Source organism: Aotus nancymaae, unplaced genomic scaffold, assembly GCF_030222135.1.
Source record: "Aotus nancymaae isolate 86718 unplaced genomic scaffold, 86718_ANA_hifiasm-v0.15.2.pri h1tg000076l, whole genome shotgun sequence".
Taxonomy (NCBI): Eukaryota; Metazoa; Chordata; class Mammalia; order Primates; family Aotidae; genus Aotus; species Aotus nancymaae.
This window is the reverse complement of record NW_026988491.1, coordinates 5,703,270-5,728,183: the sequence shown is the minus strand read 5'-3', so window position 1 is coordinate 5,728,183 and position 24,914 is coordinate 5,703,270. Positions and strand designations below refer to the sequence as shown.

Sequence of the window (24,914 nt, the reverse complement as noted above, 5' to 3'; positions counted from 1 at the left end):
TCCTCGGGACAGCTGGGCCTCAATTGGGTACATGTGGCTAGGCTGGGCACATACAGGTCGTAGTGTCACAGTCACCTAAAAGTGAGGCAAAGTGAAGGCTGCTGTGCCCTAATATCAAGGGCCTCATGTGGCTGGACCCAAGGCCTTTGCCACCACAGCAGATGAGCTGCCCTGGTCACCCCGTGGATGCAGAGAGCCCGTCCACCTCCCCCAGTCCGGATGCACCCACCTGATGTCCATCCCCGACTCCCAGGGTCTCCTCTGCTGCTGCCGGCCTTCCCCAGGCCCCATCCTGGCTGCGCTGTGGGGAGAGGCAGGCGCCTGGCGTGGCCCTGCTGCTCTCAGAATGCTGAGCTGGGCTGTGTGCTGTGTGCTCGCTAAGCTGGATTAGGCTTGGGGCCCGGCAGAGGGGCTGGCAGGGGGAGGCTCCTGGGGGCCCAGAGAGGGCCTGGCCTACCCAGCCTAGGCTTGAATGCCATCTCATTTCTCTGGGGCTCTGTGACAACTCTACCTGCGGCCAGGAGACTCGTGCTCAGCTATGAGCAGAAGGAGAGACGAGCTGACCTGAAACACCCCGCCCCCCACACTTTGTGTCCTGAATCATTCAAGGGGAGGAGAATGAGGAGTCCTGGTGGGAGCTAGAGGTAGTCCCTAGGCCCTACATGGGTGCTACCCTGCTGCCCACTCCGGGACAGGCTTTTAACCTGGAACCCTTCTGGGCTCCTACGGAGTCCCTGATTCTATGACCTATCGGGTTGATTGTCCTCAGAATGGGGCCAGAGTTCCAGTCTCCCAGCCCTGCCCCTTCCGCCTACCCACAAGTGCTGCACGGAGGGTTCTGATGAAAGGGGTGTTGGGGGTATGGCTGCTCTGAGATGCAGAGGGACTGGCCTGGGGTGCAGGACCCCTGAGCAGTGTGGTTCTGTCTCCATGGGGAGGGCAGGGAGCCTGTCGAGTTGCCCCCAAGCAGAGTGAGAACCACAAAGCTTGACAGACAGGGCGGGGTCTCTGCCCTGGGGCTGCCCCGCCTGGGCATCCAGGCTCTGCCTGTCCACCGGGTACTCTCCATGCTGAGACATCTGACCTGGGGAAGAAGGCTATAAGGGCTGCCCGCCCAGGAGAAACCAAGTCAGGGGCCATGCCATGTGAGGTCTGGTGGCGGGGGTTGCTGCTGGTCACCAGTGTCCCATGGGACAGATATCGAGTGTCTCTGACCTGGAAACCTTTGCCCAGAGGTACCCCAGGAAAAGAAGGACAAACTCTAATCGCTTTTGCTGTTCCTAATACTAATCCTGAGTGATCTGACTGCTCTCCAGGCCAGGCAGGAGAGCAGGGTGCAAGGTCAGCTAGCCTGGGTCTCCTGTGTCTGGCCTAGGGCAGCCTCTCAAGCTCTCAGGAGCAAGCAGAGCCAGGACCCTGTCTGGTCTTTAGTGGCCGCCTAAAATCGATCAGTTTCCTCCAGGGCACTTTCCTCCTAGACAGGGATGTGAAGGAGGCACCAGAGGCCTGCTGGGCATTGACGTGGGCAGCCATTTGGCTCATGGAGGAGGTGGGGAGATGGGCCAAATGCCCAGATGGTCCAGGCTGGGTGACTGGCTCCGGCCATCAGCACACGCAGGAGGCCCCAGCACCCCTGATGCAGGGATAATGGGAGAAGGGGCCGTGTTTTTACCTGCTGCTAGACCAGGACCTGCCAGGCATCTGCCATATCTGCCCTCCAGCTCTGGGCTTCCAGATGGGTGACCGGAGGACCCTCTGCTCTCCTGGTTGCCAGGCCAAGGCTACTCACCCTCTATGCTGATCCTCACATCCCCTGTTGCCACAGTCCCTGCCTCTCACCAGCCCGAGGTTCTGAAGGTGATGAGCGGTGAGATCACGGAGAGTCATGGTCTTCCTGAGCCCTTCTGCATGGCCAGGGGACTCACTGGGGTAACAATCTCGCCTCCCCTGCCACTGAGGAGTGATGGGCTGGCCTCACTTTTTTTTTTTTTTTTGAGATGGAGTCTTGCTCTTGCCTAGACTAGAGTGCAGTGGCACCATCTCAGCTCACTGCAACCTCTGCCTCCCAAGGCTCAAGCAATTCTCATGCCTCAGCCTCCTGAGTAGCTGTGATTACAGGCGCCTGCCACCACACTGGCTAATTTTTGTATTTTTAGTAGACACACAATTTTGCCATGTTGGCCAGGCTGGTCTTGAACTCCTGACCTCAAGTGATCTGCCCACCTTGGCCTCCCAAAGTGCTGGGATTACAGGCATGAGCCACCGACTGGCTTGGCTTCACTTTACACAAGATAAAACCCAAGCTCAGCAGGTGCCTCACAAAGGCAGAAAGAGCTGCGCTGGAATTCTGGTCTTCAATGTCTAAGACCCAGACTGGGACCCGTGGAGCCACAAGGGGAAGTGCAGGGCTCCCCCGGGGGTCCCTTTGGCCCAGCCAAGCTGTCATGCTGTATCTCCATCACCTGCCTGACCCTCGACACTGAGCTCCCAGGGTCTGACCCTCACAAGTGCACTTGGCACAGGCTGGCAGCACACAGGGGCTTCGGCCCTTCCCAGTTCCCACTGGGGGGTCGATCAGAGTGTCTCCTTGACGTGACTCACTCTCGGCACTGGTGAGGCAGCTTTCCACTCCAATTAAAACTTTAAAATAGCCTCTCCACATTCAGAATAGTTTGCCGCTCGCACACAGGAACCAACACCATCTGGCTTCCAGTTTGCCAACTGATTTTAGACAAATCTGGAATCTATTTTTGCCCATCTCCCCAGGCCCTGGATGAGCAAGCTGTCAGGACCAGGACAGTGGTCAGCTGGGCAGAAACCTGCCCCATGGGCCCTGGAGGGATGAGGGAGGGCAGCTCTGGGCCTCTCACCTCTGCCTGCGTTGGCCCAAGGAGCCCCACGTGATCTCCTGGGCTGTGAGCCAAGCGGGGCCTCAGAGAAGCCTCAGCACGTCTGGCAGTGGGGGCTCCTTCTGCTGGGGGGTCTTTATTTCTATGATGCCCCACATCAGAAGCCCTGAAGGCCCCAGGTTGCTGTCTCTGTTCCTGTGACCCTCTCCCCAGGACCCCCAGCCTGTCCCCAGTGCCTGCTCTGGCTATCTGGTTCCCCCAATGTCTCCTACTTCCCCCTTGTGCTTTGCCCTTGCAGCTGGAGTGTCTCCAACTGGAGTGTCCCCCAAGCCTACTCCATCAAGTCCTGGCTGTGCCAGGTGCCCTTCCTCCTCCGGTTTCCCCATATCCTTGTCATCGGGAGGTTGCAGGCACCCATCCTGCCCAGCCAGCTCTATAGCAGGCACCAAAGTGTGTCTCCTGAGGGATGCCACCGTCCCTGGTAAACCCAGGGACCAAGAGTGCGGCATCTGTCCCATCCAGGCCTGGTGAGCATCTACCCTCTGCTGGCCAGCCCCGTCCTCTCTTCTTCCTGCCTGCACTGGGCACCTCGAGGGCCTTTGGGCTTTTGTGGGGCTCACTCCGCAAGCCAGCTCTGTCCACTCACTGGCTACACAAGACCTATTCCCAGGAAAGACTCTCCTGCATCCTGCAGAACCCCTGTGTGGGCCAAGTGGGGCATCAGACAGCAAGGCCCCATTCTCTAGTGGACCAGGGCCCCAGCATTGGTCCCTCCCCGATGGCCTCTTTTCTCACCCACACAGCAACTCTGCTGGCCCTGCCTTCAACTCAGAGTAGCACCGCCCACTTTCACTGGCGCCAGCTCTATGCTCCCTGCCCAAGGCGGCCCTGAAGGGTCTCTGAGCACCTGCGGCTGCCTCACAGATACTTATTCTCCAAGCAGAAGAGGGGTCTTGCTAAAATGCACGTGGGATCATTTTATTTGGCCTTGAGTCCCTTGTCTCATTTCAAGTCACGCTGTCAGCACGAGGTCCCTTGTGACTGGCCTTCTCTCCTGTGGCTCCCAGTACTCATTCCAGGGCGCCTGGCACCTGTACCCCTCCTGCTCAGCCCCCAGCCTGTCTGCACCTCTCACCCCATCCCACCTCACCGCTCTTTCCTCTGCAGGACTGCAGACGGAACCTGCTCCCACAGGTTTTCCACTTTATGGATACTGACCCTCAAAGCGTGAGCTTACAATATGTATGAACTCAATCATCCCCCACCTGAAACCAAGTGACAGAGGCAGTGCCACCGTATGAGGTACACCCTGGTGCTCAGGGAGGATGCCGCTGTTGGGGAGAACGTCCCCGCCCCAGGCCTGGCAGAGCACCTGTGCGCAGGCATGTTATGGTTGAAGACTCATTCTAAAAACCAAGGTCATTAATAGTGCCACAGAGTTTCTCTTAAATGGCAGGAGAATTCAGTTACCCAAAACAGTAATTCAAGCAAGGATCTGCTGGGCTGGCTTTTATCAGAGTCAAAAAAACTACCCACTAGGGAATTTTGCCAGACACTAAGCGATTCATTCATTTGCTCCTGTGATTTTTCACAATATTCTCCCCCATCCCTCCCTCCCTCCCTCTCATTTGCCGAGGCTCCCATGTGCTGGGCTCTGAGCCAGGCATAGAGGCTACAGGGCTCCTGGGATTGCGAGAATACTGTGTCCTGCCCTTGCAGGAAGGATGGGTCAAGATGCTGCAGTAGAAAGAGCTGCGAGTCTCTGCAGACCTGCAGAAGGCAGGTGATCAGTGGTGCCAGGACAGGGATGCAGGGTGAGGGTGGACAGGGGAGGTTTTCCTGACCTCCTGCCCACTATCAAGGGGAGGGTCAGGTTTATTTCTCTACCATAATACAGCATTGTAGCAGGGTCTGGAATCAGGAAGACATGGGCTCATATCCTTTTTGGCTGGGATCCTGAGCCCCTCAGCCTTGCTCTCCCCATGCGTAAGCCTGCGGAGTGGGGGCAGGGGAGATGCATGCAGTATCCGGCATGTCACACAACATATGGAAAACTCATCCCCTTTCCCATCCTGGCTTCTCACTGGCAGGGCCTGTCCCAGCCCCTCATAGCCCGGTCCTCAGGAGCTGGGGTGTGGCTTTTGGGGGAACTGCCACCAGTGCAGGAAGACGGAACCAGGGATGGGTGGCCCATGGGGAACAGGTGGGGAGAGGCTGCTGGGCCTGCTGGGGATGCTTAGGAATCGTATGAACCCCATACCCTGTTTCCCTCTCATGGTTGAAAACCCAAAAGCCAAGCTGGTCTCTCCAGGTTCCCTAAGGGGCAAGGTGAGGCGTCTGCTCTCCTTTCCAGGGCAGTGGGGAGGTGAAGCCACCACTCACACAATCGGCAACCTCGCCCAATGACCAGGTTCTGCCCACGGGCCCCCCATGGCTGGAGAACCGTCCAGAGGCCCAGGAAGGGTAACCGAGTGGGCAGCTGGGGATAACAGAGGGGCTTCAGAGCCAAACTGGTGCAGGTCTCCATCCTGGCCAGAGCAGAAAGACGCCTGCGCATGGTGACAGCCCAGAAGGGGTCACTATTAATATTTTCCCTCTCTGCCTGGGAGAAAGAGGCCTACCTCCCATTCTATGGCTGCTGCCTCCACCCTCTGTAAGGCGAGGCAAGCCTTGCCCTGGCTCTCCCTATAGGCTGTAGTTAGCTGGGCCAGAAGCTGCCTTCCTGCCAACTGGGAACCTTCCTGGGCTCTCCCCAAACTTGGCCCACACCACTAGCCGTGGGTCCTGGGCTCTTGGGAATCATCCAGAGGACCCCAGTGCCTGCCCTTCTGGGAGCTGAGGACCTAAAGGCTTATGATATCAATGCCCTTCCCAAACTTGAAAGAAATTTAAAAATCACCCGACTTTTTTTTTTTTTTTGAGATGGAGTCTCACTTTGTTACCCAGGCTAGAGTGCAGTGGTGCGATTTCGGCTCACTGCAACCTCCACCTCCTGAGTTCAAGTGATTCTCCTGCCTCAGCCTCCCGAGTAGCTGGGATTACAGGCTTGTACCACCACACGCAGCTAATTTTTGTATTTTTAGTGGAGATAGGGTTTCACCATGTTGGCCAGGCTGATCTCGAACTCCTGGCCGCAAGTGATCCATCTGCCTCGGTCTCCCAAAGTGCTGGGATTACAGGTGTTGAGTCACTGCACCCAGCCACCCCTGACTTTTCTCCTGAAGGTGGAACAACCCCGGATTCTTTGTGGTCTTGGGGAAAAGTGAAGATGGAACAGCCACCCTGTCCCTGTAGGGAGACAGCTGCCTGCTCCAGCGCGCTCTGAAGGGCACCCTCCATGTGGGCTTTGTCTGACCAGCCGTCCCTCATTTTCGGCTCCACCTCTATGACTGGGTTCAATCAGAGCTCACAAGGTGGAAAACACACAGCATTTCACTGGGAGGAGGATCTGCTCTGTCTGAGGAGCCTGTGGGAGTAGAGATTCCCCCGGTGCAGGCATGGACACTGCAGGGAGCATGCCTGCACACATCACAGTCAGGCAGGGCTGGGGAGCAGGATGGAGTTGCGGTGGGGAGCAGCAGCTCCCTCACACTGTGAGATCAGGAGAGATTGGGGGTGATGAGATTGGTACCCTCCCTGTACCAACTGGGGACCTCAGTGGGTAGCTTCCAACTCCAAGTCCCTGGCTTCCCACAGGGTGCCCTGGTGGGGCTGCAGCCATGATGACCAGAGGATACCCTGAAGCTGAAAGGTAAGGAACTCCAGGGACTCACAGAGATCTCTGAGGATGGGATCTTGCCCAGGGCATGGGTGAGGCTGCCCCGTGTCCTGACCTTGGTGTGTGGCTACAGCAGGAGGGGCCTCTGCAAACCTCAGGGGTGTTACCCTTACCTCCCTGGAGAAGATGTGGCCATCACTCCTCCTGCAGGCCACACAGACCTGGGTTTGCATCTTGGCATGGCCACCTACCAGCTGGGTTATGTTGAACAGCTCAGGGGACTTCCCTGAGCCTCAGTTTCCATGCTGGCACTCACAATCCGTCACGGTGCTAAGCGGGCTAACTGTTGGAAGGGGTAAGTGGTCTGGGGTCTGAAGAGGTTCCCTGGAGGCTTGGAGGTGGGAGCAGCATGGATGTCCTAGTTACACAGCCCTGGCCCAACACCACCTCCTGACAGCTGCGAAGCCACGGCCTGGCCAGGGGCGGGAACGCGTGTGTCTCATGGTCTTCAGGGTGGCTTCTCTGCACATAGTGGGGGCTGAACACTTGGTGTCCGAGAGCCATGCAAACAGCCCTTCCAGAACTGCCCCGGTTCCTGCCAGGTGAGGAGTAGCTGGCAGGAAGGGTCCCAGGGGAAACATGAGCCTTTGGGCTAGCCTGGGCTACAAGCACAGTCTGTCGGGGCAGCCCCGCACTCCTGCCCTCCCTGCCCCTGATTTAACAGCAGGAGCTTGGGGAGGGCCCTCGGAGCAGGCTCACACCAGCAGGTCTGGCAGAACCCAGCCCAAGGCACAGCTCCCGTCACTCAGGGCCGACTCTACTGCCACGTTCCCAGGATGCTGGAGCTGGAGAAAGGAATCGTGACCAACCCCAGGGGGTTATACTTCCCATAAAACAATTCATTAGGCACTTAGACTTGGAGCTGTTTTTATGGCTTCGTAAGCACAGATGAGCCTCTGATGCCTGATAAAAAGCGTGCAAGACGGCAGCCAGCTGAGAAGCTCGTTATCCTGGAAAAGCCAAAACCGCTTACTCAAGACAAAGCAGTTCCGGTCTTGGGTGGGGAGGCAGTGCCTGGGAAGCCTCCAGTGGGGGCTTCCGGGACGGACGGGGAAATATAAATGCATCATTATGTCATTCAGTGCTTTACATTTGTGTGTGTCCCTGGTAGAAGCACAGCAACCTGGTCTGTGGGCTGTAAGGACAGTGGGCCTGAGAGGGTGGGCGACGATGGGGCCAACATGCAGGGTGGCCCAGCAGCCTGTCAGCATCTTTGGCACATGGGGCCAACCGCCCCCCACCCCCATCACTGTGGGATCTGGATGGGCAAGGCACACACACCTGCTGATGGGCACCTGCAGCTCGAGTTCCCAGTGGTCGGGGAAGGAGGCACACCTCACTCAGCCTCAGCCCCCAGGGTGGGATTCCCAAGGCTGCATTTGGGCGCTCCAGGCCTGAGCCTGAGCATATCTGGGTGGGTGTGGGTGGTGGGGTGGCCCTCCCGCCCCACAATCATGCTGCCAACAGGCCAGTGAAGCAGGCTTGGGGCAGTCTTGGATGCCCAGGTTTTAGCCTGGGCTCTTGGCCTGTAGTGAGCTCGCCCGGCCACCAGCACTGCCCACTGTCCCCAGCCAGCATGATGGCTCTTCTGAACCCCCTTCTCTGGACCTCGCTTCCTCTTCTGTAGTAGCCTCCATTTCTGGCACAGCTCCTCTGCTCTGGTGTCCTTGCTCCCAGCAGGCCACACCAAGCTCCTACGACTATACCCCTGGCCCAGATGTGCCCCGCTGTGGGACTGCCCTGGGAGGAGGCTGCTGCAGTCAGACCTGTGTCTGGAGGGCGGAGGCCTGGAGGAGCACACACATTTCTGGGGAGCACTCCCCAGACAGAAAGAGTGAAGCAGGGCCGAGCACGATCCTCCTGCCACCATCGAGAGACCCTCCTGCCACCATCGAGAGACCCTCCTGGCTCCCAGTCATAGTCGTGTGGCTTCCAGAGCCGGGGTGAGTGGCTGACTCCCGCGCTGGGCTGCTTAGTTTACAGCAGCAGTTACTTGCTTCGTCTACCATCTGGTTGGCACAACCTTGGCAGCCTCAGCTCTGAGGCTCTTCTAGCTCAGGGAGCCCCCGACTGCGGCCCCTCCCCACACACCCTCCCTTTGTGCATGCACAGCGTCTGCTCCCTGCATCTGGGGAATGAACCCAGGGAGGAGCCATAGCAGCCGCTGAGGGCCAGTGTGGGAGCTGTGTCCTACTGTGAGGGCAGAGCTGACCTGCCAGGCTGGCTAGTCAACTTGGGGCCCCGACCTTTCTCATCCAGGCATGAACTAACTGTAGACTGCACCAGAGTCCACACCCAGCTCCAGTTTCCTCCTGACGATTAAGAAGTATGTCCTTGCCCAGTGATGGTAGGGTGAAGGCGATGACTCGAGAACCCTGAAGCTAGCTGGGGGCGCTGGCTCTGGGAAACACCATGGAGACGCAGGAAATGGAACCCTGGCCTTTCAATCAAGCACCCTTGGTCACCCACTCAGGGACCCCGGGGCCAGAGCCAGGGAGCCCCGTGCCAGGACGGTGGTGGGGGCAGGTACTCACATTGATCATAGCATTGGATGTGATGCGGAAGAGGGTGGCCCGCTCGTTCACCGCCTTCAGCTTCTCCCCACTCTCGGATGGGATCTTGAGGCCGTCCAGCTCATTCAGGGAGCGCTGGAGGGCGGCGCCGTGCTTGGCGATGAGGTCATTGCACGTGCTGAGGTCATCTAACTTCAGGGAGAGGTTCTTCAGGGTGTGGTGCAGCTCACTCTTGTCGGCTGGGGTGGCAGCCTCGTCGTCATCCCCAGAGTCATCTGTGGAAGAAAATAGTCGTTATGGTCATTACCAACAGACACGGTACCAAGAGGCCTACACAGCCGGGCCGGGCAGTGCAGGGCAGATAGCACCACTCGAAAAACATCAGTCCCTGAGATGGTGTCCATTCCCGTTTTCCTGGCCAGGGTGAGATGCCTGTGCCATCCTGGCCCAGCCTTCCCAAGGGCCCAGCTGAGTCAGTGGGAAGGACCGTAAAGAGAGCCCAACTTGAACGGCAGGGCCAGGACTGGGCTTTGGAGGTGGCAGGCCCGCAGGAACCCTCCTGCGTGCAGGGTGCCAGCTTCCTACATTGTGGTGCAGGGAAGGATGGTCCATGCTGGGGGGCGAGGTGGAGACTGCTCTGTGGGCACAAAGACCCAGGAATGGCATCACAGGCCTACCCCAAACCGATCACCCCCGTCCAGTCGACCTCACTTTGCTCTCCGCTCATGTCCTTCCCCCGGCCACACCAATCTGTCCCCTGTTCCCTGCAAAGGCTCAAGCGCTCCCGTCTGGGCCTTTCCTGCTGCATCCCCACTGCCTGGAACCTTCTCACACCTGCCCCTACCAGAAGTCCCGCCCTGCCCACCCCTCTGAGGGCCAGCCCAATGCTGCCTTCTGTCCAAAGTGCCACAAGAACCTGGGCAACATGACAAAACCCTGTGTTCTACAAAAAATTGAAAAATTAGCCGGGCATAGTGGCACGTGCCTGTGGTCCCAGCTACCCAGGAAGCTGAGGTGGGAGCATCACCTCAGCCTGGGGAGGTGAAGGCTGCAGTGAGCCGTGATCGTGCCACTGCACTCCAGGCTGGATGACAGAATGAGACCTTGTCTCAAAAAAAACAAAAAACAAACACAAAACCCAAAACATAATAACAAACAAAAACAGTCTGCCCAAAGATCCCATGTCACAGTTGAGGTGCCCCTGTCCCTGCCTTCACCCATCCCCCTGCAGGAGTGCAGTCATTCTCACTGATGGAACACCTTCTGTGTGCAGACACTCTGTGGCCTCTCAATGGCCTTGCCAGGGTAGGGGCCAGATCATCCCAGGTGACAAATGAGGAAATCAAGGCTCTGAGAGGTGAAGTCATGCCCACGCAGCCTGGCTGGCCACCCTCTTCCTTCTGGGTTGCTGGGGTCTCCATGAGAGGGGCAGGCTGTGCCCTCTGCTGGCTCCCACGGCCCTCTCACCTCTCTCTCATGCAGCTGCCCAGGGCCCTTGGACCTCCCTTTCCTGCCAGCCCAGCCTGCGTCCGGGGCATGGGGCTGTGGGTGTCTCGGGGGTGGCACACCACAGCAGGTGGGGTGGGGGCAGCTGACCGGGGACCCTGCTGCTGTTTAACACCTGGCACAGGACAGCAAGCAGCTGACACCACCCTGTGAGTCCCAGAGCCTGTAGCTGCCAAGGGGTTTCCGAAACACCTTGTTTAGAAAAAAATCAGCAAAAAACTTTTTTTAGATGAAGAAAATCTGTAACCCAAGACATGAGATTTTTTTTAAAAAAGAATGCGTATGGTGAGGGAATGTTTCTTCCCACAGCAGGCAAGGGACGTGGGGGTGGATGTGGCTGAGTCACCTTTCTGAGTGCACATGGTGTCCATGGCAGGGTCAGGCCAACCAGCTACATGAGGCCCGAGCCAAGGGGAGCTGGGAAGAGTGCTCATGGCATACCCTGTTCCCGCTGGCCACAGGGGCCTTGGGGTAGCATCCAGCCTGGAGTCAGGGAGCCTCCTGTCACAAGCCAGCCCAACTGCACCCCCCAGATGACAATAACTTGTTATTCAAACGACCATCTGTCCCTCTCATGGAGGCCCTGGCAGCTGGGAAGGAAGAGGGTGGCCAGCCAGGCGGCCTAAGCATGACTTCACCTCTCAGAGCCTTGATTTCCTCATCTGTCGCCTGGGGATGGTACAGTCCCTACCCTGGCAAGGCTATTGATAGGCCACAGCCAGTATCTGCATACAGAAGCCCAACTGCGGCCCCCAAATGTCTGGAGGCCACACGGGCTGGACCAGGGTCTGGGTCACTGGCTCTATCCGCTGTCGCTCTGGGCCTCACAGTGGAGGTCGGTAGACAGCGGCTATTCCTCCCTCCCTGCAGGCAAGAAAATGCAGGTTCTGAGAGGCCAAGCCATCAGCTTAGTGCCCAGCTACTGAGGGGCAGGACGGGGATCTGAGTCCAGCTCTGTCTGCCTGTAAGTCTTCCTCTTTCTGGATCGGCCTTAGAAAGGCTCTAACGGCTGATGTGTACCACACCTTTCTGGGTGCCAGGCCCTGGGTGAGGCGCTGCCTCAGTTAATGCCTGTAACAACCCCGTGAGGTAGAGCTAGGGGCAGAAAGGTATGTTGAAATTGCCCAGGGTCACAAGCCAAGGGGATTCCTGAGCAGCCAGCCGGGTGTCTGGCTTTAGAGCCTGTGCTCTTTTTAAGTTTATTTTTTTTGAGCTGGAGTCTCACTCGTCTCCCAGGCTGGAGTGCAGTGACACAATCTCAGTTCACTGCAACCCCCGCCTCCTGGGTTCAAGTGATTCTCCTGTCTCAGCCTCTCGAATAGCAGGGATTACAGGTGTCTGCCACGCCCAGCTAATTTTTGTATTTTTAGTAGAGACTTGGCCTTCATGTTGCTAAACTCTGGCCACACTGAGTCCAGAAGTCTCAGTTCTGGGTAAAGGGGCCCCCTGATGGAGCAGACCCACATTGGAAAGAGATGAAACTTAAGATTAGAGGTGTAAATAAAAACTATTAAATATAATATTCCTTAAATTAGAAAAAAAAAGCATTAAATTAGCTTTTGCTTTTTTTTTTCTTTGAGACGGAGTCTTGCTCTGTCACCCAGGCTAGAGTACAGTGGCACAATCTCAGCTCACTGCAACCTCTGTCTCCTGGGTTCAAGCGATTCTCCTGCTTCAGCCTCATGAGTAGCTGGGGTTACAGGCATGTGACATCACGCCTGGCTAATTTTTGTATTTTTAGTAGAGACGGGATTTTACCATGTTGGCCAGTCTGGTCTTGAACTCCTGACCTCAAGTGATCTGCCTGCCTCAGCCTCCCAGAGTGCTGGGATTAAAGGCGTGGACCACTGCACCTGGCCTTTTTTTTTTTTTTTTTTTTTAATGAGATGAAGTCTTACTCTGTTGCCTAGGTTGGAGTGCAATGGTGCAATCTCGGCTCACTGCAACCTCTGCCTCCCAGGTTCAAGTGATTCTCCTGCCTCAGACTCCTGAGTAGCTGGAACTACAGGCACATGCCACCACACCCAGCTAATTTTTGTATTTTTAGTAGAGAAGGGGTTTCACCATGTTGGACAGGCTGGTCTCGAACTCCTGACCTCAAGTGATCTGCCTACCTTGGCCTCCTACAGTGCTGGGATTACAGGTGTGGGCACCCTGGTGTTTGTGAGACTGTGCAGTGACTTCCAGTCAGGGAGTGAGCCCCAACTCTCACCCTGCACAATGAGCCCCCATCACAGGATTTTGGGGAGCACTGCATCTGCCCTGCTGGCCTATGTTGTCTCTCTCCCTCTCCCAGACTGTCATCCTGGCCAGGAAGAGCGGGGAGGCAGGATGTGTGCATGGGGGATGTATGGCTATAAACCCTGTCCCCTGCCTCCCCGTGCCCTCATCCTAGCAAGAGGGCCATGGCTTGGCACGAGGACATCTGGGCTGAATCTATGGGGCAACCAGAGAATAGCAGGTCAGGCAGGGAAGAAACCCACAACCCTACACTGTAGGCCAGGGGCTCAGGCCTCCAAGGACATGGCTCAAAGAGGAGGACAGTGACCCAGGGAATTAAACGAGGGGGCTGATGGAAGGAGGACTCAGAGCTGAAAGGCTCTGGAGGGGAGGCTGCCTCCCTGTCCTTCTGCTTTGCAAGCAGCCAGTCATGTCCCCCAGCTGTGCCTCCAAGCAAAGTGGCCAGGGCGATCTTCCTGAACTCTGCCTGCACGTCCCCAGGACTTGCTCTGGCCAGCTGCCTGTGCGCTGCTGTTTCTGGGGCACTTCTAATGTTCAGATCAAACATTCCTGGCAAAGCGACTGACCAGGCTCCCAGCAAGTTGCTCTGCCATCTGCAAAGGATGTGGCTTTTAATGCAAGGACATTTGGGCATGCAAGATGGAGAGCTAACTCTGCTCTTCCTCAGAGACATTTTGGGGTGAGAGGGGGCCCATGCCTTCTCTGTGATGGTGGTGGAATATGGGCTCCAGACTGTGGAGCCCGGAAAGAGCAATTGATGTCAGCTTCTGAGGCAGGCATGACTGGGAATAAGGTGCAGGCCAGCTCCTGAGACTGTGTGGAACAATGACTGTGGAATAAGCACCCCAGCCTATTCACAGACATGACCATCCCCAGAAAAACACCGATTCCTGAAATACACACTCACGTTCACTAGCTACGCACATACAAGCCGAGGGGTGTAGCGATGGGTCCTGCTATGAGCCAAGGAATGCCAACGACTGCTAGTAACACCAGAAGCCAAGAGGACAGCATGGGACAGATTCTTCCTTAGAGCCCTCAGAATGTAAAGCCCGTCAACACCTTCGTTTTGGACTTGTGGCCTCCAGAACTGTGAGAGAATGATTTCCTGTCATTTTAAGCCACTTGTTGTGGTAATTTATTATGACAGTCCGGGGAAATTAAGACAATGGCTTGAAACAACACAATTTTTTTTTTTTGAGACTGAGTCTCACTCTGTCCCCTAGGCTGGAGTGTAGTAGTGATCTCAGCTCACTGCAACCTCTGCTTCCTGGGTTCAAGCGATTCTCCCACCTCAGCCTCCTGAGTAGCTGGGATTACAAGCGTGTGCCGCCACACCCAGTTAATTTTTGTAATTTTAGTAGAGGTGGAGTTTCACCATGTTGGCCAGGATGGTCTTGAACTCCTGACCTGTGATCCGCCTGCCTCAGCCTCCCAAAGTGCTGGGATTACAGGCATGAGCCACTGCACCCAGTCCAGAACACACATTTATTATCTTACAGCTCTGGAAGTCAGGAGTCCTGAAATCCAGGCGTTGGCAGGGCTGTGTTCACTTGGGAGGCTCCAGGGGAGAAGGCGTTGCTTTGCCTTTTCTAGCTTCTGCAGGCCGCCCTCACTCCTTTGCTCAAGCTGCTTCCTCCATCTTCACAGCCAGCAAAGCAGCATCTTCTGCTCTCTCTGACCTAGTCATTACGCTGGGCCCACCTGGGTAATCCAGGAGAATCTTCATCTCAAGATTCTTCATTGTATCTGCAACATCTCTTTTGCCATCTAGGGCAATGCCTCCACAGCCTCTGGGGATTAGGACATGGACGTCTTTGGGATCCGCTGCTTGGCTGTTGCACTGAGTCGCTGTGGCTGGGCTGCACACCATGCCACATTCTCACTCACTCTGATCACTACGGTCTGATTTACTGCCTGGGAGTTGACCCTGGATGCTCTCAAGTGGATCACTGAGACTCCTGAGGCACAGAGACCTCTCCAGTCCCTCTGCCCTTCCTGCAAAGACTGGCACATATGCCTCCCTGACCAGGCTCTCTGCATGGAGGTGGCAGCCTGGGGTGGGGAGGTGGCGGTCCTGGGCCAGGCAGTCCTGCTTCTGACTCCACATGGCCTTGGGTAAGTGTGCTGGTCCTAACACCGGGGATATTGTTGGCTGCTCTGGGAAGGATGGTAACCACCCGGCACATGGCCAGTGCAGAGCTGGGACTTCACATGCACCAGGGCCGTAGGCCCCTAGCCCGCCAAGACCTCTGTCACCTTCTACTGACACAGTTCACTTTTGCACATAACTTTTTTTTTTTTGAGATGGCGTCCTTATTGCTTGGTCACCCTGGCTGGAGTAGTCGCACGATCTCGGCTCACTGCAACCTCCACCTCCTGGGTTCATGCAATTCTTCTGCCTCCTGAGTAGGTGGGATTACAGGCATGTGCCACAACACCCGCCTAACTTTTGTATTTTTAGTAGAGACGGGATTTCACTATGTGGGCCAGGCTGGTCTCGAACTCCTGATCTCAAGTGATCCACCCACCTCAGCCTCCCAAAGTGCTGGGATTGTGAGCCACCACACTGGGCTGTAACCGTCTTGAGTTTACTTCAAATCATAGAGGCTCGGAACCAGGGGAGCTCCTGCTTGTTTACTGTGCCCCCACACCCCGCTCCCCACTCAGGGCTCTCCTGACCCCTGTAATAGCTGGATCTGACTGAGGCCACAGGGCACCCCCTCAGGGCCAGGACCCCTCTATCGTCGGGAGGCTCCTAGGAAGAAGTGGGTTGTCATGGAAACAGCTAGTGCATGGGAGCCAGGTGGGCTATTTTTAGAAGTGGAACTTTTTCCTCATCTTTGGAGGAAAACAGATCAAGTTTCTCAATGGGGAAGCCCTGGTGGGGGCAGCTTTTTGAAACTAAGAAACTGAAAGCCTGCATTGGCCAGTTATGGATTGCGGGAAGGAGGTAACAGAGTGGTGCTGTGGGGGCAGAGGCCCTGCGGCCACCCCACTGTCACTGCTTGTTTTGGGGAACCTAACTTTGCCCTCACCTGCCCGTGAACTCCAGGGTTAAGGCATGGGATGACCAGCAGGGACCCGTCCCCTCACGTGTGTCACTGGAGAGGTGAGCACCCTTGGGGCAGGGTGGAAGGCTGGCACTCATCCTGCTCACTGCACCCACACCTAGTGCTGGGCTGGGTGAGTTCTGGGTGAGGTCCTGCTAAGATGTGTCCTGGCAGGGGACAGGCCGGTGGGGCCTGGGGGGAGTGGGGAGTGGAAGAGCAGGGGCCTGGAGGAGGATGTTGGGAGCACCCACAGGGTCCTGGGCAGTGAAGGACGTTCCGACAGCCCACACCCAGCAAGGCTGGAGCAGCATGCACCAGCACCCTGTATCCTCTCTCCTTCCCGGTTCTTCAACCCATCCCAGTGCCGCATGCAGAGACCCTGCACCCTCTGTGCTGACTTGGGCACTTTCCCATTCCTGCGCCGTGCTGCACACTTGCATTGTGAGATTTCTTTCTTTCCTCCTCAGCAGGAGGCCCAGTGTGGTTCACTTCAACGGTGCAGTGCCCTCAGGCTCCCTCTTCTGGGCTCCCAAGCACTGGGCTGGTTCACCAGCTTCTGGCTAACTGGAGTCACATTTGGGGTGTCCAGATATTTAAAAGAACATGATGTAATCCCAGCACTTTGGGCAGCTGAGGCGGGTGAATCACCTGAGATCAGGAGTTTGAGATCAGCCTGGCCAACATGGTGAAACCCTGTGTCTACTAAAAATACAAAAAATTAGCTGGGTATGGTGGTGGGCACCTGTAATCCCAGCTACTCGAGAGGCTGAGGCAGGAGAATCGCTAGAACCTGGGAGGCGGAGGGTGCAGCAAACGGAGATGGCGCCACCACACTCCAGCCTGGGCGACAGAGGACAGGGCTCAGAACTTGCTCATCTCCTGCGTGTCCACAGACCAGGCAGGGCCCTGTGGGGAGCAAAGAAAGAGAAGCCTTGCCCTGCTCCCCACTCCCCACAGCAGGCATGTCTGCATCAGTGCAGTGTAGGGGCTGCAGTGCCGGGGGCCTGATATCCAACTGTCAGTCACCGGGTGCCGGGGGCCTGATATCCAACTGTCAGTCACCGGCAGGATTCCCTTGGACCAGCGGACCTCCCTCAGGTCCAGAGCATGATTAATGGAGACCGGCACTGCCATCCCTCCCCTCTCGGCAGAGCTGAGTTCAAGTATGCACGACTGGGAGCGGGCAAGGCCTAGTCCCTGAGCCCTGGCAACTTTCCAGCCCATGACCTCGTCCTCCAGCGGTCACTGCTCTCTGGGGCTCCCGTCACAGGGCTCCAGATCCCCACGGCGGGGCGCTCATTCCATCCTGAGCGCTACCGACTTTAAGCAGGGCTTGCATCCTATTCTGTCACAGTCTGGCCATGCAGAGACACTCCACCCCCGAGTGGGGGCTCTGAGGAGAAACAGCGCTACGGTGTTGCTTTCAGTACTGCGGGGGCGCTGCACCCTCGCCAGAATACAGCCATTCCCAGCCTGTGTGGTTAGCCCCGCCCACATTCAATTACAGCAGCTTTGCTGACTTTGATTTAGATTTGGGGAGGGCTGTTAAGCTGCCAGAGCCCTATCACAGAATCCAATTAGCCAGATGCTGATAAGAGAGAGAAAGGCAATGGGTGGGAGACCAGGGGATATCAAGTGACGTCACCGTGTTTGAGCATGAACAACCCAGTCGCTGGGTGACTGCCTCCTCTGCACTTCCAGCTGTTGGGTGGTTTCCACATGTTACACGGTATTTTCCAAGTGTCACCCCCAGAAGAGGAAAGGGCAGCATGGAGAGTTAGGAGCCTGCCCAAGACCCCAAGACTGCTAACTCTTTTTTTTTTTTTGCACTGGAGTCTCGCGCTGGAGTCTCACACTCTTGTCTGGGCTGGAGTGCAATCTTGGCTCACTTCAACCTCCACCTCCTAGGTTCAAGCAATTCTCCTGCCTCAGCCTCCTGAGTAGCTGGGATTACAGGTGCCTGCCACCATGCCTGGTTAATTTTTTGTGTTTTTAGTAGAGACGGGGTTTACTATGTTGGCCAGCTTGGTCTTGAACACCTGACCTTGTGATCAACCTGCCTCAGTCTCCCAGAGTGCTGGGATTACAGGTATGAGCCACCGTGCCTGGCCTTTTTTTTTTTTTTCCCTTTGAGACGGAGTCTCACTCTGTCGCCCAGGCTGCAGTGCAGTGGCGCAATCTCAGCTCACTGTAATCTCTGCCTCCTGGGTTCAAGCAATCCTCCTGCCTCAGCCTCCTGAGTAGCTGGGATTACAGGCGTGTGCCACCATGCCCAGCTAATTTTTATATTTTTAGTAGAGACAGGATTTCACCATGTTGGCCAGACTGGTCTCAAACTCTTGACATCAGGTGATCTATCTGCCTTGGCCTCCCAAAGTGCTGGGATTACAGGCGTGAGCCACTGCGCCTGGCCTGCTGATCTTTACCTACAGCCTAGTGGCACCTGGCACCCCCATGGCCCTGGAGGTCAAGAGACTACAGCAGCTTGTTAGACCAGGGGCTGTGGGACCAGGTGGGCCCCTGCCCAGCCCTGCCTGCTGGTATCCTCCAACCTGGCCTAGAGGGGGCAGGCGGGAGGTGGAAGCCTGCCTTGGAGTGGCACCAGAGGAGGACCTCCCTCCCTCCAGGCTATAGCTGCCAACACTGCCCATTCAGGCAATGGAGGAGAGCCTGAGGGGTCTTCTATGAGCTTCCAAAAGAACAGGGAGTCTCTGGCCACTCACACAGGAGGGTCATACGGGAGCCACTGGGTGAGAGCTGGAGAGATGACTTCAGGTTGCGGGTAGGGCTCTGAGAAAGCTTCTGGAAGGAGGTGGCAGCTTGACAGCCGGTGCGGGATGGTGAAACTTAGTGGTGGGTGGCATGGGAGGATGCTGCTCCAGGGAGAGGAAGGAGCAGGAGCCCCAGGACAGAGGTGGAATGGGCCACCGCTTGGAGCCTGAGCCCCCCTGAAGCAGCAAGTAGGAGACGGAAGCAGTGAGGGAGCAGCGAGTGCCCCTGAGGCACCGCCAGTCCTTCCTGACTGGGGAACCCAGAAGGATAACAGATCTGCCTCACCCAAAGGGGGCCCTATAGGGATTCTGCAAGGAAAGGGATCATTAATTAAAAATAAAGACCCCTGGGTAACTGGACAAGTGACACCACTCCCCTACAGGAGGCAGACAGCTAAAGACTGAGAAGCTCAACCCGAGGATGCTGGAAGGCATGTCAGGATCTAATCTGATGGAAAATCAGATAATAATAAATAATAAATCACAAACTCTGGCAGGCAGATGGAAAACCCAAGCCAGAGCGCCAGTGTCGTCTCGGTTCTCGGGGCCTCTCCGTAGGCCCATCTCCCCTCATCTCCTGCTGCAGCGAGTGCAAAGTGAGCCCGTGGCACCGCGGGAAGCTGGGGAGACCACCTCTGGGCTCTCCAACAACTTATCCAGGAGAGGCGTGCGGGGCTTCTGCCCTACCAGGGACACCTATTAACAAGGCCAGGGTGGGGCCTGTGGGATGGGGCACCAGGCCTGCCATATAAATATCAGGCTTTGCTTCCATTTCACTGGAGTTGCAGCGGCAGAAACCCTATTAATAAAACTCAATCCGCAGGCTGGTGTCTGTGGTGGCTGAATCTCATGTCTTCTCAGGGGGAATCACTTCCCTATACCCCTGGGCCAGCTACAGAGATCGACAAGCACAAATCTCGGAGGACAAAGAAACTCCCCTCCCTCCCTCTCACTGGGGGAACCAGGGCATGTAGTCAAAGCCATGAACCAAAACAGGGGGTGAACAATAGAGGCACATGTGCCAAGCCAGGGCGCCTCCTCACTTGGAAGAGGGCTGTGACCTAGAGCTGCACACGTCCCTCAGCTGTCCTAGGGAAGATGGACAGTGCTGGGCAGCCAGGCCCGCTCCAGGTAAGTCACACAGGTGCAGAAATGGAGCATAAGATGGAGGTGCCTGCCTCAGTTATGGCATCCGGTGTGATGCTAAAGACGGTCTGCTGCCCACCCACAGCCTCCACCCCACCAGGGTTTCCACAGAGTCGTCTTGAAGGAATGAGGTGCCTGCCCTAGATCCAGCTCTGCAGTGGGCTGACTCCCTCCAGCGCAGTCCTGGCTCACTCACTCGCCCTGTCCTGGTTTCAGTCTCACCCCGAGGTGGAGAGGTGGCTGCCCAGGCCAGGACTTCCACAGGCCTGTTCTCGAGCCCAGCCTGGCAGATGCATGAAGGACAGTCCCCATGCCAGCTGGGCTCAGGAAGCTGTCCATGGGGCTGCAGCCTCCTCCTCCGCTTCCCCCCTGAGCCCTGTGTGACAGCACAGAAGGGACCCAGAGCTGAAGCACTCAGACTCCCTCTCCCTTCCTCTGATCCCTTGCCATTAAGACTAGGGGACCCACCTGCATCTCAGCAAGGCCCTAGCCTCCCAGGTTGGCTGGTTTCTAGACAAGAGCCTCCTCCAAGGCTCTCTCTAAACCCCAACCCACTCATCTGCCTGCCCACCACCTGCTCCGAGACACAACCAGAAACTCCTGCCTGCAGGCTCAAACTCCTGGGTGATGGGACTGCCTGGTAACTTGGGGGTGCAAAGGATATCAGTATTTTTTTTTTTGAGACAGGGTGTTGCTCTGTCACCAAGCTGGAGTGCAGTGGCGTGATCTTGGCTCACTGCCACCTCAGCCTCCTGGGTTCAAGTGATTCTCCTGCTTCAGCCTCCTGAGTAGCTGGGATTACAGGCATGTGCCACCATGCCTGTAATTTTTGTTTTTTAGTACAGACGGGATTTCACAATGTTGGCCAGGATGGTCTTGATCTCTTGACCTCGTAATCCACCTGCCTCAGCCTCCTAAAGTGCTGAGATTACAGGCAAGAGCCACCATGCCCGGCCTGTTTTTTTTTTTTAAACTAATCAGCTGAATTTAAGATTCAAGCATCAATATCATAAGAAAGCTTCTCTAGGAGCCTTTAGTGCTGTAGCCAAGGTAAGCAGCACTGGGTTAGATGCTACCTCAGGTCCTTCCAGCTTTAACATTCCATAATAGCACGTTCCATCTCCATCCTTTCCATATTTATCCCTCACAGGCCTGGGTGCTGCCTCCCAGCTCTGCAGATGAGGAAAACAAGGCCGAGAGGGGCTGGCGTGGTGGCCAGGCATCCTGGCTCCAGGGCCCCTCTCCAGTGCTCCATCCTGCCTCCCCAGTAACCAAAGGAGAGGAAAAAAGCTCTCCCAGTGTCCTGACATCTCAGAAAATGAAACTTTCCTTTGTTCCACATCAAAGTCTAGCCTTTGTCCACGTAGCACTAATTCAGTTTGGTGTTTTGCTTTGTCATCCGGCCCATCACACTTTTCCCAGTCTCTGGGATTTGGTTTCCTGTTAGCGGCGGCCCCATATCCCGCCTGATTATAGGCCATGGCCTCCCATGGCACCCGCTCTTTGGGCTGTGTAAGGCGGCCTTTTGTCTGCCCTCATTGGCACATGGAAAGCTGCTACCCTTGGCCCGACTCCCAGGGCAGCTCCTCTGAAACCACTGGCCCTCCCAATGAGCTTGCCACAGGGCCTGGTGCCTAGCTTCTCCCAGCCAGTCACCAGAAGACCCGGTCACTCTGCTGATGGCTGTGGGGTCAGCAGTCCCTGACCAGTGAGGAACTTTGTGGACAAGGAAGAGACCCACTCATGTGAGCATCTCCCTTGACACAATGCAAACACCTGTCTTGAGGCCAGAGCAAGAGGGACTGTTCTAAAGTTAGGATCTGGCAGCCCATGCTGGAGAAGTCACTGATCTCAGATGGCGCCAGGACTGTTGAGCAGGTCACTGGAAACTACTGGATGACACTTTCCTGGCCTGGAGACAGCCATGGTGGCTTCTCCTTGGAAATCATCTGATGCCCCGGTTATCACACTAAAGCGTTTTCCAATGTGGCTGCCTCTAGGTATCAGTGTTGGAGCGCAAGCTGAGACAAGGGCCCTGGTGGGGAAAGGGTTCCACTGCCAGGAGCCATGGGGCCCCGAAGGGGCAGGGACCGCATCTGCCTGGTTGATTTGCACATCCTGGAGCTGAGTGCACGGGAGATGTTAAATAGGAACCTGCTGAATGAATGGATGGCACAACAAATATCAGAATGGAAAACTTTTTTTGTTTTTTGTTTTTTGTTTTTTTAAATTGAGATAGAGTCTTGCTTTTGTCGCCCAGGCTGAAGTGCAGTGGTGCGATCTCGGCTCACTGCAACCTCCATCTCCTGGGTTCAAGCAAGTCTCCTGCCTCAGTCTCCCAAGTAGCTAGGATTACAGGCACCTGCCACCATACCTGGCTAAATTCTGTACTTTCAATAGAGACAGGTTTTACCGTGTTGGCCAGGTTGGTCTTGAACTCCTGACCTCAGGTGATCCACCGCCTCAGCCTCCCAAAGTGCTGGGATTACAGGCATGAGCCACCGCATCTGGCCGAGAAAGCATTCTGTAAGCTGTAAGGCAGTGTGCGGGTATGTGCCATGAAGAGGACGGGGCTGTGGGTTAGGAGAGTCCAGGTTTTGTTTCCCTTTCTGCTGCCCCTGCCTCTTGAGCTAATGAAGGAATAAAAAACGAAGTGAATCACAACCCGAGTATCTTGTGATCCTCCCTATGATCGGTCCCCCTTGGCCAGGCCTAGCCGAGCAGTGCCTGCAAAGATCCTCTCTTCCACCTGGCACACTTTCTCTGGGCACCCTCCTGCCTCTTCTGGCTGCAGTGTGGTGGGCAGGTGCTCCAGGAGGCCTTTCAACAACATTTACTGACAGGCTGGGTTGGGCCGGATTCTGTGGGAAGCAAGGAAGACACCCACAGTGCCTGCGAGGGGAAACCTCGTATTCCACACAGGCAGATTCGTGTCTTAAGTGAATAGGGATGAGGGGCCTCCTTATTTTAATGACCCAAGTAAGAGATGCCTTTCCCTTTCATGACTCAAGCAGACCTGGGAGCCCCACCTTATTTCTCACCCCATGATCCTGCAGTTATTACTTCACATCTTAACCTTCAGTCTTCATCTGTAAAATGGGTTCATGCCTGTAAAGTGCTTAACACAATGGCTGGCCTGCAATGAGGAGGCTACAAGCATCGACCATTATTGCTTGGCTATAAAATGGATCTATGTTCAAGGCAGAAAATTAAAAATGCTCTGTAGAGAAAAGCAAAGCACAAAGTGGTAAAGAAACGATTTCCAGTGATGCTCCCCAAGATGACCTCAGCCAACCTGTCCCGTGCCGGTCGCAACTGTTTCCTGCCCACCGAACGGGGTCCTCAGCTAAGAGCGTCCATCTGTCCACCAATAGGCTGTGTACCTTCACACAGGCACCCTCCTCCGGGCCTCAGGGTTTGCTCCTGTAAAAGGAGGAGCCCCCAGGCTATAAGCCCACATTTCTCTGCAAACAAGGCCCCAGCTGCTAACATAAGCACTGGCCCTCCTGGCCCACCACTGCCTCCCTCATCCCAACTCCTCCATCCACAGGCCTGCTGGACTGAGGGTGGGTGGTCACCCCCTGCCGGGAGGGCTGCTGCAGTCGCTACTGTGGGCTGGCAGCTTCCGAGACATGGCTTGGTGAAAAGCCATCCATGCAGTTTTTGCAAAGGAGAAAAATCAATCTCAAAATAATGAGGCCTCAGAAAAGTCCACATTCAGGAAGGAAGTTGCTTAAGAGAAGCTTGGCCAAAGACAAATGAGGTGGAACTTAAGCCAGCCCAAGAGGGAGAAAATGAAGAACATCACCCCCGCCTGACAGCCCCTTGCTCGGACCACCTCCGTGCCCAGCCACCTGGGGAGAAGGACACTGCCTCCGAGGAGCCAGTAGGCTTCATTCTCTGGTTCTTGGCAGTTACATTTCCTACTATAAATTCATAAATCATTTTTTATTCTCTAAAGAAATGAGAAATTCCAAGATGTGATGGTATTTTTCAAAAACCAAAAGGTGAATAATTGTTCCTTAAAAATGAACGGCTCTTGGCTGGGTAGCTCATGCCTGTAATCCTAGCACTTTGGGAGGCCAAGGCAGGTGGATCACTTGAGGTCAGGAGTTTGAGACCAGCCTGATCAACATGGCGAAACTCCATCTCTATTAAAAATGCAAAAATTAGCCAGGCATGGTGGCATGCATCTGTAGTTCCAGCTACTCGGGAGGGTGAGGCAGGAGAATTGCTTGAACCCAGGAGGTGGAGGTTGCAGTGAGCTGACATCATGCCATTGCACTCCAACCTGGGCTACAAAGCAAGACCCAGAAGAAGGGAGAAAGAAGAAAGAAGAAGAGGAGGAGGAAGAGGAAGGAGGAGAGAGGAGAGAGGAGGAAGAAGGAAGAAGGAAGAAAGGAGGAGGAGGAGGGTGGTGGCTCTGTTTCCAACTGCCAAGTCTCAATGACTAGGAGCTGGTGCTTGGGAAGAACATCCCGACTCAGGAACCTCTGGTATGGAGGCAGGTAGAGGTGGAGGCCACAGTGAAGCCAGGGAGGGAAAAGGGGCAGAAATGGAGAGATGGGGAGGGTGAAGGGGTAGAGGAGTGGAGGCAAAAGGAGGAAAACAAGATCCTTATCTCAGAGCAGGGCTAGAGTGGGGGCCACTTGCCCACCTCGGGCCATGCCAGTGGGTTTTCTACCCCAGTTCTCAGGACCCCACTACTCAACAGCTGATCCCTGAGCCCAGAGGAGGCTCCTCAAAGCCCAAGCAATGCCAGGTTCCCAGAGTCTGGCTAGGACCTTCCTCTCAACTACCTGGGCATCCCTCACATAGCCTGCAGGGATGAGGAAGAAACCTGGACCTACCCAGCAACACACAGACCACACAGTCCATGATGACGGCTGAAAATGATCTGGCAAAATGTGAACTCTCCCAGTCGGGCAGCTTGAATTGCAACCAGTCTGCAGTGGTCCAACAACTTTGAGCCAAGTTTCCACCTAAGACCCATTTCAAGTTACCTCTATAATGGCCTGGATGGGCTCCTCTTAAATAGGTCACCCTGTGGCTGCGAA

The 24,914-nt window shown here is 55.8% G+C and overlaps 1 protein-coding gene across 6 annotated transcripts in view; it reads right to left on the bottom strand.

Moving 5' to 3' along the window:
- The window catches only part of OSBP2 (oxysterol binding protein 2), a 199,717-nt gene that overhangs the window by 25,270 nt on the left and 149,533 nt on the right, over window positions 1–24,914 (bottom strand). For 5 of the 6 annotated variants that reach the window (XM_064367900.1, XM_012471364.3, XM_064367902.1 and 2 more), the window contains one exon: window positions 9,162–9,415. In XM_064367900.1, coding sequence (XP_064223970.1) covers window positions 9,162–9,415 — 254 coding nt within the window. Of the gene's footprint in view, window positions 1–229; window positions 352–9,161; window positions 9,416–24,914 lie in introns of those variants that run through there. The other variant, XM_064367903.1, reaches the window with a different exon arrangement.